The sequence below is a fragment of the Crocuta crocuta genome, unplaced genomic scaffold (genome assembly GCF_008692635.1).
Source record: "Crocuta crocuta isolate KB4526 unplaced genomic scaffold, BGI_CrCroc_1.0 scaffold175, whole genome shotgun sequence".
Taxonomy (NCBI): Eukaryota; Metazoa; Chordata; class Mammalia; order Carnivora; family Hyaenidae; genus Crocuta; species Crocuta crocuta.
Genome location: NW_027530988.1, coordinates 758,187 through 771,134, shown reverse-complemented (window position 1 = coordinate 771,134; position 12,948 = coordinate 758,187). Strand labels below are relative to the sequence as shown.

The 12,948-nt window shown below is 40.1% G+C and overlaps 1 protein-coding gene across 1 annotated transcript in view; it reads right to left on the bottom strand.

The window, feature by feature from the left end:
* RPGRIP1 (RPGR interacting protein 1) overlaps positions 1 to 12,948 on the bottom strand; it is a 90,870-nt gene that overhangs the window by 52,992 nt on the left and 24,930 nt on the right. Inside the window, exons 3-9 of the mRNA XM_077770348.1 lie at positions 11,892 to 12,178; positions 10,386 to 10,485; positions 9,746 to 9,877; positions 6,837 to 6,942; positions 3,868 to 3,891; positions 2,436 to 2,582; positions 1,890 to 1,963 (exon numbers count right to left, since the gene is read on the bottom strand). Of these exons, the coding sequence (XP_077626474.1) occupies positions 1,890 to 1,963; positions 2,436 to 2,582; positions 3,868 to 3,891; positions 6,837 to 6,942; positions 9,746 to 9,877; positions 10,386 to 10,485; positions 11,892 to 12,178 (870 nt within the window). The remainder of the gene's footprint in view (positions 1 to 1,889; positions 1,964 to 2,435; positions 2,583 to 3,867; positions 3,892 to 6,836; positions 6,943 to 9,745; positions 9,878 to 10,385; positions 10,486 to 11,891; positions 12,179 to 12,948) is intronic.

Below are 12,948 nucleotides of genomic sequence, written 5' to 3'. Positions count from 1 at the left end.
TTGGAACTTTTAGGCCCTATTGAGGAGTTCTTTAGTGTCACTTCTGTTTAGGTCTCAGATACCCCAACTGAGCAAAGAATCCAAGTCACATCCCTTTCCCAAGGAACTTCTCCAGCACTATGACTTTCTTTAGGCACAATATTGTGTACCAAGACATTCTTAGGCCTGCTGAATTAAAAATGAGGAACAGGGGCCTGTGGCTGGCTCAGTTTGAAGAGCATGGGACTCTTGGCTGCAGGACTGTGAGTTCGAGTCCCAGGCTAAGTACAGAGATTACTTAAATAAATGAACTTTTAAAAATGAGGACAAGAAATTCCTCTTTTCCTTACTCCATTCCTCTACTTATCTTCATCAATGGCTGGTCTAGAAAGCTCTTGCCTTAGAACTAGATTATAAATTACTATACTGAATAGCAGGAATTAAACTTCTCAATGACTGTACCCTGCACACCGCTGTATTTAGTATCAGGGTTGACCCATTCTGAGTGTAAAACACACATGGTCTTTGAAGTGATATTGATAATCAAGCTATTACATTTTTTTTAAGTTTATCTATTTTGAAAGAGAGTTGCGTACGTGTGTAAGGGAGCAGCAGAGAGAGAAGGAAAGAGAATCTTAAGCAGACTCTATACTGCCAGCCTGGAGCCCAATGTGGGGCTTCAACCTACGAACTGCAAGATCATGACCTGAGCTGAAACCAAGAGTCAGATACATAACCGACTGAGCCACCCAAGCACCCCCAAGCTATTATATTTGCAAGTCTTTTTTCTATTTATCATTTGAATAAATGTGGCCTAAAAACAACTTGCTTTGGCTAGTATTAAGAGTTCTTGGCACTTCCTGTCCATACATTACATGATCCAAGAAGATAACATTCTGAGTGATGAAGGGAAGAGGCCAGTAGTAATGTTTGCCATTTGTTTCACTACTATGTTTCACTGAGTTGAAGAGCATCAGATGTTGCCAGGATGCTCCTATACTACATCCCTAATCTACCCTCTGCTGCCTTAAACTGAGTCAGAAGGCACATTTAACTTTTTTTTTTTTAACTTCCAGGTATTTTAAATTTTAAAATTAATAAATGAATATGTGCTTGCTGTGGAAAATCAAGGTGATACAGAAGTATATAGATTAAAAGTGAGGATGCCTCTTTGCCCTACTCTAATCCTTTCATCTCATTAGAGGATTGCAGATTCACACACACACACACACACACACACACACACACACACTAAATTAAGTCAGAGTTAACATACTCTTTTGTAACTTGACTTTTCTTTTAACAATATATCTTAGGCATATAGGTCTACTTCATTCTTTTTAATGGTTTTTTTTTTTTAATTTATCTCTAGGAGAGAGAAAGAGAGACAGCGTGAGCAGGGGAGGGTCAGAGAGAGAGGGAGTCACAGACTGAAACAGGCTCCAGGCTCTGAGCTGGCAGTCAGCACAGAGCCCAACACTGAGCTCGAACCCACGAACCGTGAGATCATGACCTAAGCGAAAGTCGGACACTTAACTGACTAAGCCACCCAGGTGCCCCTAGGTCTACTTCATTTTTAACAGCTTCATAGTATTTTATTGTGGGGATGCAACATGATTTACTTAATCCCTATCAAAGGAAATTAGGATGTTTCCATTATTACAATGCAGTAATTAACATTCTTATAATATATTATCTTTGCAAATACATGTATGTGCAAGTTTAACAGTTTGATAGATAGCATCAAATTCCCTCCCAAAAAGACTCTGCTGATTTATATTCTTACTATATAAGTGCAAGCTTCCCCATATCCTTATTAACACTGGGTAATGTTTTTAGAATGTGAGGAGCCTTATCTGTAACTGTCTTTTGTAACAAACAGTGCTCTGGGATCCAACCTCGGTACTCACTTTTCTAAGAGTTTGTCATAATTATCACTCAGCAATTTTCGTTCTTTTTCCAAGTCTTCAACTCTCTCCTGAAACTAAGAATGACAGTAAAGTGCCTGAGATAAAATCCAAATCATCAATTTCCTTGCACAGGTCTTTCCCCTTCTGTAGCAGAGTAGGGCTTGGGTAGGAGGCTATCTATGTTCATCTCCCATGTCTATGAACAGCCATTCAACCAGAAAGACTCAAACCAATTTAAAATATGATAGAAGCTTTTATTGGAAATAATGAGGATTCTCTGAAGCAAATTTTCATGGTGTCTGGGTTTCTACTGTTAAGGAAACAGCAGAACACTATAATACAGCAAAAACTTCAAAGGACAAAGTATAAATCCCAGTTTCCCCCCTAATGGGGTAATCTTGACCAAATTATTTAACCACTTGGAGCCTCATTTTACTCATATGAAAAAAATAAACAGCCATATTTTTGCAAAGATGCATTTTTTAACATCTCTGAAATTGAAATGTAACTGACAATTGATGCTATCTTTCAATTATTATTATTTACCTCCTTCAGTGTTATCTGCAGGATGGACACCTCTTCCAGTTGGCTCTTCAGGCTCACAGCCTTCTTGCTCTCCTCCTTCAGCTCTGCCCTGAGCTCATTCACTTGCTTGAGGAGGGCATCATGGGCTGCACTCAGGATTCCCTGATTCTAGGGCAAAAGGAAAGTTGCTCTGGGAATGGTCATATCACTCAGCAGAGATGGTCTCAAGATACCAGCAACCCTAGCATTCCCTAGTGGATGTCAAGAAAAATGGTTTTGATTCATAGCATGGTGCCTTTGCACTGTAAACTGACCTTGTTTTTCATCCTGGTATTTCTCAGGAAGTATCATTTCCCTTTTATTGAGGATTTTTCCACTCCAGGAAACTACAATCCATAATTGGAGCATTAATTTTCCCAAGGTTCAAATCATACCCTGGTTCTAAGTGAAGTGCCACCTTTCACAGCTGCCTTTACTTTCTAAACTATTTGAATGCTTTTTATGGTGATATACTCTTCCCGTTGCACCTCGCAAAGTGTGACATGTTAACTCTAGAAGTTAAGTGTGCATTTTTCTGGTGGACATCTCTGGTGAGGACCAGCTATGGCTCTTCATGCTGGAAACTCTGCCTTAGTAACTCTTATATTTTTTTAAATACTAGAGACTCTGTATCTTTTTTAAGTTTATTTTTATTTATTTTGAGGGAGCAATAGCAAGCAGGGAAGGGGCAGAGGAAGAGAGAAACAGAATCCCAAGCAGGCTTTGGAATTTTGGGTTTGGACCTGAGCTGAAATCAAGAGTCGAACACTTAACTGACTGAGCCACCAGGCAACCCGTCTTAGTTACTCTTAATCATGGACATTCACCCAACTTCTCTGTACTCCACTCACAGGAGTGAATGGGGCTAAACATTTAAGAACTCAGAGCAGATATGCAACACCTTTGCTATATTTCATCACCTTATACATGCTAGAGGAATACTCTTAGGAATTTCTGAACAAATGCTATATAATTCTCTCTAGCAATAGGCTGAAAAAGATTATTCCAAATATTTCAGATCTCATATTTCAGTTTTATGAAAATGGCACAATGAATTATCTTTTGACAATAGTAATAGTACATTTGTCTTAATATAAATTATATATCATAGGGGGCCTGAGTGGCTCAGTCAGTTAAGCATCTGACTCTTGATTTCAGCTCAGGTCATGATCTCATAGTTTGTAAGTTTGAGTCCCACAAGGGGCCCTGTGCTGAAGGTTTGGAGTCTGGGTGAGATTCTCTCTCTGCCCCCCCCAAATAAATAAACATTAAGAAAAAGAAATTATATGTCATAATAACTTCAATTTCCTTGGCTGAATTCTGGTGTTATATTATTTGAAGATTAACACAAATTTCTTTGGGTTTTATTACTCTTACTACTAAGAAGCAGAGATTCAAAGAATCTGTTTAGTACCTTCCGGAGCAGAGCTTCATATGCCTGAAAGAAAGAAATACATATTATTCTACTGATACACCAGTTTGACGTTTATTTTGATATTTATCTCTGTAATACAAATGTTTAAATGGTTAGTTTAAGAGATATTAAATTTTTTTAAATGTTTTATTTATTTTCTTTAAGAGATAGGGAGACAGAGTGCAAGTGGGGAAGAGAGAGAGAGAGAGGAAGACACAGAATCTGAAGCAGGCCCCGAGTTGTCAGCACAGAGCCCGACAAGAAGCTCAAACCCACAAACTGTGAGATCATGACCTGAGCTGAAATCAGACACCCAACTAACTGGGCCACCCAGGTGACCCTAAGAGATATTTAAAGATTTTCACAAATCAAGTTCATTTGTGTACTTTTTTACTAATTGCTGCTACTTTTCCCTTGCCCTAGCTTGCCAGGAAGTCTGTGAACATAACAGATGATACAATTTCTTTAAAAAGGATGAAAGATCATTTATTCATATTTGTATTGCATTTGGTAGATTACCCAAGAAAAATATTTATTTTCAAAGTAGGTATTCTTACTCAGCGTACTTCAGAAAGCTCTTTTCCCAGTTTTAGAAACAGAAAAAATAACCAAACTAACTACAACAGCTATTGTTGGTTGAGCAGTTACTATGTGTTCCATGAACTATTACATTATGATCATTATAATTGTTCCACATATATTATATATTATTTAATCCTTACAGCCTATCTGAGAGGTAGACATTATTACCTAAACCTTAAAAATGAGAAACCCAAAGCTCAGAGAGCTAAGTCACTTGCTCAGAGTCATACCACTATCAAAAGGCAGAGGCAGAACTTTACCTCGGCTCGTCTAACTCCAGAGTCTATGCTACTGACCACCATATTTTACTGCAAGGGGATTAAGAGAATGCAATTGATTTTTACTACATGTGTAAGAAAGGATGAGTAGAAAGGTAAACTGCTGGAGAAAAACAAATTGTAAAATCTACATTTTAAAAAAGTGTGGGTAATTACTCACCATTTCAGGCCATCTCTACCACTCCCACTAACATGGGTAAGAATTTAGAAAGGCTTGCTTCCTTTTTCCTTTTAATGTGATGGAGGAATAGATGGAGTTATTTTTTAAAAATGTAATCCTACAAATACTGCTATTTACTCATACAATTTTAAATTATCTTCCTTTCCATATTTCCAAATTCTGTAGGTGCTACCAAAATTAACCAAATGAAAAGACTACAAGCATATGCATAATTCTCTCCAAAACACAGGTTTGGGGGCTGACCTTGGAAAGATGCCTTTTGTCCCCATCAGAACAGAAATACCCAGGACAGTGCTAACTATAGCCAGTCTAGATGAATGACATCACCATCTTCTAACCCACGCTAGATACCCCGGAGTCCTCTTTCATTTCCCCTTTTCCCCCAACCACTCCCTTTTGGTGATGATGTCCATTCTTCTACTTCCTGGAAGTTGCCAATACAGTTCTTTCGCCCTGGGCGTCTCTCACTGGCTTGGTGGGAACCATCATCCTGCCTCCTTTGTACCACTGAAGTCATTTCATACCTTATCCCTTTACTTATACCAGCCAACCTGTATCATTCATTCCACTGCCAGATGATCCTTCCTTGTAGTTTTGTAATTTTTGTTAAGTTGAAAATATCAGAAAAATATAAAGACTAGGATATCAGTCATCTATAATTCTACTACTCAGAATCAAGCATTACTGCTTTATAATACTTTTTTAAGTTATTATTTCTTTATTAAAATGTATTTCAAAACAAATTCAAACATTCAAAGAAAAGCAAAGTGATGTCTTTGGGAAAAACTGATGTTAAGAACTTAAAGCATTTTTGCAGCTCTCCAGTGGCAATGGGATAAAGTCTAATATCCTGATAAGGCTTCCATGATTTGGCCCCTGATGTTTCTCACCTCCATGCCTTGGCCTACACCTCTCCTCCCCTGGAAAGCCTTCCCTTCTCTTGCACACTCATTAGCACCTACTAATCTTTCAGTATCCCAACATTTGGCTCAAGAATATACTCTGTTATGAATCCTTTTTAAATTCCATACCTCATTCTCTGGTAGATTTGACTACTCTCTCTTGTGTCCCCACCAATACCCTGTATGTGGATAGCTGTACTTGTTTACATCTTGATCTCTCGCTCTGGTAAGTTCCTTGAAGGCATGAGCTGTCTTACATTGTAATCTTTGTGTCAAAGTGCTTTGCACAGTTCTTGGCACTCAATAAATATTTATTCAATAAAAGAATGGTGATGATCTATCACTTAGACCTTTGATGCACTGTTTCCATCATTCATTCAGATATGAATTTCTGTTGTGTGGTAATCAGAAAAGAGCATGAGCCTTGGTGTCAGATAAACCTGGACTCAAAGTCTGCTCTGCTTCTTACTATTTTTATGACTTGAGCAAGTTAACTTCTTTGAGGCTCAGTTCTCTCATCCATTATATGTTCTTACATTGAGGGTTGTTGTCAAGCTTAAACTCTGGGACAGAGGCTAACATGTAGAGAGTGCTTAGTAAAGACTAGTATCCTTCCCTTCCCTGTGACTGCTCTTGGCTTTCCAACTTAATTACATTCTGATTGTGGCCACTGGCTGGGAACTTAACTCTGAGCACAAGTTAACCCCACTTAATTCTACCTGGGAAGGCAGGGCTTGAGCCTTCTTCCTAATAGATAACGGGAGGTACCGGAAAGAGAATAGACTGAATATCCCCTATAAATTGTGGATCGAATAATTTAATTTCTCTCAATTGTGCTCTTCCATGTATATAATGGAGAAAATAATATTAACTGGCTCTTTCCCCCACCAACCCGGCAACAGACAGTTTCAGCTGGAACTGGATCCCTGATTGGGCCCAGGGCTTCTCAAACAGCCAGGGATTCCAGGGCTCTATGATTTGAGGGTACCACAGACCATCCCATGCTGCCCTGCTCCGGAAGCTCACCTCTTGAACTTCTGTTAATTGTGCTTTTGTTGCTACCAGTGAGGTATTCCTTTCATGCAGAAGCTTCTTAAGCCGAATCAGCTCTATGTTTTCCTTAATGGACACTCTGGAGAAAGAAGACAGTGCTAAAATATTGTCTCTGTGAATGTACAGTTAAACACCTTTACCCCCAACACTGCACCAAGAACATCTTCCTCTTTCCTCTTGCCTTTTTATCTTGCCCACAACATACCAGAAGTAGGAAGCAAATGTGCACCCCAAAAAATAACATCCTTTCTCTCATTTCCTCTCATACCAGCTCAGATGTGATAGAGACCATCAACCTTAAAACTCTGTGTTCTAAGAAAACATAATAGCTATTTTAAAAATTATGGTGCTTATAGCTTCCCATAAACCTTGCAAAGTCGAAATGAACCTGAGTCTTGTTTCCTTTGAGAAACCAGAAAGGTATGGATATGGAGGAGAACACAAGGGAAATTATTTCTGAACCTAGGAGATCGTATTTTCTTTATTATTCAAAAAGTATTGAGGAGAATTTGGGTTCATTAGACTTTGTCTCAGTGATTCCCACTCCCAGCTGCTTATTAGAATCATCTGGAGAAATCTTTACAATTATACTGCATTAACTCCACGCCTACATAATTGAAAGGGAATCTCTGGGATGGGGTTTTATCTGTTTTTTAATTTTCAGGATCTGTTTATATGAATTATAAGATAACACAAGATTTTTATTTTATATAACTTATTTACCTATTTATTTTTAGGTGGTATGTTCTATATTGCATTATCTCATATATTATTTTTTGTTTTCTTAATATTGTCTTTTTTGGATTAGAACATTTCTTTTTTTTTCCCTCCAGATTTTTATTTAAATTCCAGTTAGTTAACATACAGTGCAATATTGATTTCTGGTGTAGAATTCAGTGACTCATCACTTACATACACACTCAGTGCTCATCACAACAAGTACCCTCCTTAATACCCATCACCTATTTAACCCATCCCCCCCACCTCCCTCCTTTAGGCTTCTGTGGTTTTATTTATTTGCTTTTTTTTTTAAAATGATTGATTTCTGAGAGAGAGAGACAGACAGTGTGAGCAAGGGAGGGTCAGAGAGAGAGAAGGGGACATAGACTCTGAAACAGGCTCCAGGCTCTGAGCTGTCAGCACAGAGCCCGACGCGGGGCTCGAACCCACGAACCGTGAGGTCATGACCTGAGCCGAAGTTGGATGCTTAGCCAACTGAGCCACCCAGGTGTCCCTATTTATTTGCTTTTTAAATATTTATTTTTGAGAGACAGAGAGAGCACGGTGGGGGGCCAGTGGAGGGGAGAGGGAGACAAAGGATTCTAAGCATGCTCTGCCTGAAAGCAGAGAGCCTGATGTAGGGCTCAAACTCATAAGCCATGAGATCATGACCTGAGCAACCCAGGCACCCCCAGGCTTCCGTGGTTTTAAAACATCTCCAAGTTGAAAACTATATTTGAACATAGATGTTTACAGCAATTTCATTCATAATTGCCCAAATTTGGAGGCAACCAAGATGTCCTTCAGTAGGTGAATGGATAAACTGTGGTACATCCTGACAATGGAACATTATTCAGTGCTAAAGGAAATTAGCTATCAAGCCATCAAAGGACATGGAGGAAATCTAAATGCATACTGCTAAGTGAAAGAAGCCAATCTGAAAAGACTTTGTAGTATATGATTCCAACTATATGATATTCTGGTCAAAGGCAAAATCAGAAAGACAGTAGAAAGATCAGTGATGCCGGGGGTAAGGTGGAATGGAGGGATGAACGGGCAGAGCACAGAGGATGTTTAGGGCAGTGAATCAATTCTATATGATACTGGTGGATACAGGTCATTTTACATTTGTCCAAACCAACAGAATGTATAACACCGAGAGTGAGCCCTAAGGTAAACTATGGACCCTGGATGATAAGGATATTTCAGCGCAGGTTCATCCACTGTCACAAAAAGACCACTCTGGTATGGGAGACTGATAGTGTGGGAGGCTGGGTAGGGAGGGGGGATGCGGGGTATATGAAAAATCTCTGTACTTTCTGCTCAGTTTTACTACGAATCTAAAACTTCTCTAAAAAATAAAAGTGTGCTTTAAAAAAAGAGTTCTTCAGGGACGCCTGGGTGGCTCAGTCGGTTGAGCATCTGACTTCGGCTCAGGTTGTGATCTCATGGTTCATGGGTTCGAGCCCTGCGTTGGGCTCTGTGCTGACAGCTCAGAGCCTGGAGCCTGCTTCAGATTCTGTGTCTCCCTCTCTCACTGACCCTCCCCTGCTCACATTGCCTCTCTCTCTGTCTCTCAGAAATAAATAAAGCATTAAAAAAAAAAATTCTCCAGGGGCACCTGGGTTGTTCAGTCAGTTAAGCAACCGACTCTTGATTGTACCTCAGGTCATGATCTCATGGTTCATGAGTTCGAGCCCCATGTCAGGCTTCTGCACTGACAGTGCCTAGACTGCTTGGGATTCTCTCTCCTTCTCTCTCTGCCCCTCCCCCCCTCATTCTCTCTCTCTCTCTCTCTCTCTCTCTCTCTCTCTGTGTCTGTCTCTCTCAAAAATAAAATAAAATAAAATAAAATAAAATAAAATAAAATAAAATAAAAGTTCTCCAAAGACTGATGCACAGTGAGTGCTGAGAACCCCTATCTGGTGACAAGGATGAAATCATTTTCCTTCTGTGAAGTGAAGGAGCAAATCTTCTAATATACATAAACATTCTCTTTAGGTTAATCCATTTCTTAACCCACATAGGAATCCAGGTCTATTTCTCAGATTGAATTTAATCCCAGGCATTCTCCTTTCCTCTAAGACAGAGGAAAGACACCAATAAGAATCTCTTACTTTTCTAGTTCATATGGCTTGAGGCATGGAATGCAGCACTCTTACCGAAGCTCTGTGGCCTTCTGAGCACACTCCAAAGAGCTTCTCTGTTCAAAATCTTCATCTTTGGACCACATTTTCTCAGGAGACTTGGGTGGCTCTTCCACCAGCATCGTATCGCTGGTCACAATATGAGCACTGTTAGACATGCACAGACCAATGAGTTTAGTCATAATTATAACTTTGCTGAAAGAAATTATACTCTTAGAATTAGGAACATTAAACACAAAAAGAAGACAGCAATTGCTGTTCTAGGCATTTAGAACTGGGTTCTCACATGTATGAAAAGAAGTTAAAGGAGTTAGTAATTTTGGTATGTGTGATGGTTAATCTTACAAAATATAGCTTCCAAGTGTCAAACAGAAGTATAAATTAATTATGACCTAAGAGAAAAATATAAAGGGGAAGAGAGGGAATACCTTCAATTAAGGAAAGGGCCTTTATTTGCCTTTCTTTCAAAGACAGAGAGATGCTGATTTCTCATATTTTAAGCAATGAAGTTGGAATTTGACCTAGGATTGACTTTCGTCTTCTCTGATTATGCTGGAAGGATCTGAAAATGCCAACATTCACTTGTTCCCTAAATGATGTATTTCCAATTGAAGCTGAAAGAGTAACAGTGCAGGATAAAGGAGTAAGAACTTACGGTTCACTGAATTCACTGGATATTTCACCTCTGGTCTTTTCATTTGTCACATGTTCCTTGAATGTAGGAGGGGCTGTGTAACTCAGCCTGTCACTGGGCTCTGGAAGTTTAGACAGAAGATGCAGACTCTGCAACAGCTTTCTCCTGAACACCAAGGGCTAAAGGGAGTTTGAGAACTGGAGGAAATCCTTATAATAACCACTGATCTCAGAGGAGGGGTTCTCAGTCTTTACTCTTTTTTCCTTTTCCTCAATTCTTTTTTTTCTTTATTTTTCATTTTTGAGAGAGAGAAAAAAAGAGAGTATTGGGTAGGGGCACAGGGAGAGGGAGAGAGAGAGAATCCTAAACAGGTTCCACGCTTGTCAGCGCAGAGTCCAACTAGGGAGTCAAACTCATCAAATGGTGAGATCATGACCTGAGCTGAAATCAAGAATTGCTTAACCAACTGAGCCACCTAGACACAGAGCTCAGACTTTACTCTTGCATAGATATGCAAATACAGACTTAATAAGTGAGTGGGGCTACAGAGTGTCAAGTAAGTGAGTATAAATGGGAAGAAGAAAGCTGCAAAGAAGAAAGGGACTATGTGTCTTAAACGCTAATGCGTCTTTACCTCAGATGGTGGGTATGTAACTGGTACTCAATAATGCTGAAGTCAAACTGAACTGAAACTTAGACCTAACTAAAGACACCAAATTCCTATGGACCTAAATCAGGGATGAGTAGACAAGGTGAAGGAAATTTACACAAAACATTTTATTTAATTCAATGTTGGGTTTCCTAGCAGCCACATACTCTTAGCCATTTGGAATACAGGAAGAAAAGAAACTGCAACTTCTCACTTACAGCCTGATTTCTAGGACTGGACTTCAGAATTGGGCTTTGGATGTTCCTGAACTCATGGAATTATATGCAAAGTTTTTTTTTTTTCTTTTTTAAGTAGGCTCAGAGCAGAGCCCAATGCAGGGCTTGAACTCACCACCCTGAGATCAAGACCTGAACTGAGATCAAAAGTCAGAGGTGTAAGGAAGTGAGCCACCCAGGTGCCCCTGCAAAGTTTTGACTATGTGTATTTTTCTTGGGAGGAGGCCTCACTTTGATCATGGGCTCAAAGGAGTCCACTTTCTGAAAAAAAGCTAAGAATCCCAGTTTTAGAGGCATGGCCACTTAGCCCAGGGCCTTATAGTCCCCATAAAGGGACGTGTCCAAAGATCACTCATCATCAGTGATAATTCTACTCTACTTTCTGGACCCCCTGCAGAACTTGGAAAACAGATTTCCTATTTCCCTCGTCTGCTTCTCTCCTCCGCGGTACTTCATGGTAAACAGAATTGTGAACCTGACATCTCACCTGGAGAAAAAAAGATTTTAGGAAGGTAGAAAGGACTGGAAACAAAAGGGCAAAATGGGGTGGTGGTGGAATAAAGCAGTGAGGAGGAAAACGAGGCTGCCAAATCAATTGTTCCAGTGTTTCAGCCTTGTTGGAAACTTGGTCCTCAAACTTACCCCTCTTGGGTTTCTCAGGCACCCGCGCACCGGCTGTGCGGAGCTGTCTGTGTCCCACGTGGACCCGAGGCTGGCTGCGGCGGGGGGCAGGGGTACCAACACACTGGAACTGCAGCTGCAGCCCATGCAGTAGGGGGCACTGGTGCTTACTGGGGGGCTGCCGCCTCCCCTCCTTCCGCCGCGTCCCCTCCTTCCTCCGCAGCGGTGGTGCCGGCTGATCTGCCTCGCGCACCTCTGCCCTCAGGTCCCGGCCCGAAGCCATCAGCCTGCGCCATGCTGTCCTCATCCTGAGAGCAAAAGTAGAGCCTGTTGGAAAGGGCCTCTCCTTCTGTGAGTTATGTTATTATTTCTACAGTTGATTTGGTGGCCAATCATCATGAACTCATCTCTACTATAAATTTGTCTACTGTGGTCCATTACTTACACTTTAAGAAATTAATTTTCTATCCCCAATACACTAACTTTTTGAGGGCAGGGAGATTGTGGTATCCATCTTTGTTCATTCTATTGCAATGATCACACAGTGATCTTAGTAAAAAAAGTGTGGGGGATTCATCAATATATTTATTTATATATTTATTTTAAAATTATAGGGGCACCTGGGCGCCTCAGTTGGTTAAGCGTCCGACTTCAGCTCAGGTCATGATCTTACGGTTCGTGGGCTGAGCCCCACTCAGTCTCTGCTCAGAGACTGGGGCCGGTTTCAGATTCTCTGTCTCCCTCTCTCTCTGCCCCTCCCCCACTCATGCTCTGTCTCTGTCTCAAAAATAAACTATAAAAAAATTTTTTAATTAAAAAAAGTAAAATTATATACATTTACTTCTGTCCTAATAAATTGTGATTATGCTATAACATAATCACAAATGTGAATTTTGAAAGGGTTGATAATTAAATACAAGCATAAATTTTAATATTTAATTCTCCTATCTTAGTTGTCTGTACACCCCTATATATGAACCCAGCATTAAGGATTACTCTTCTATAGGCCCTCGTTTACACAACTATAGCCCCTAGTATATATTGAGTCTTACCTATAGTGGACAGTCAATCACGGTTT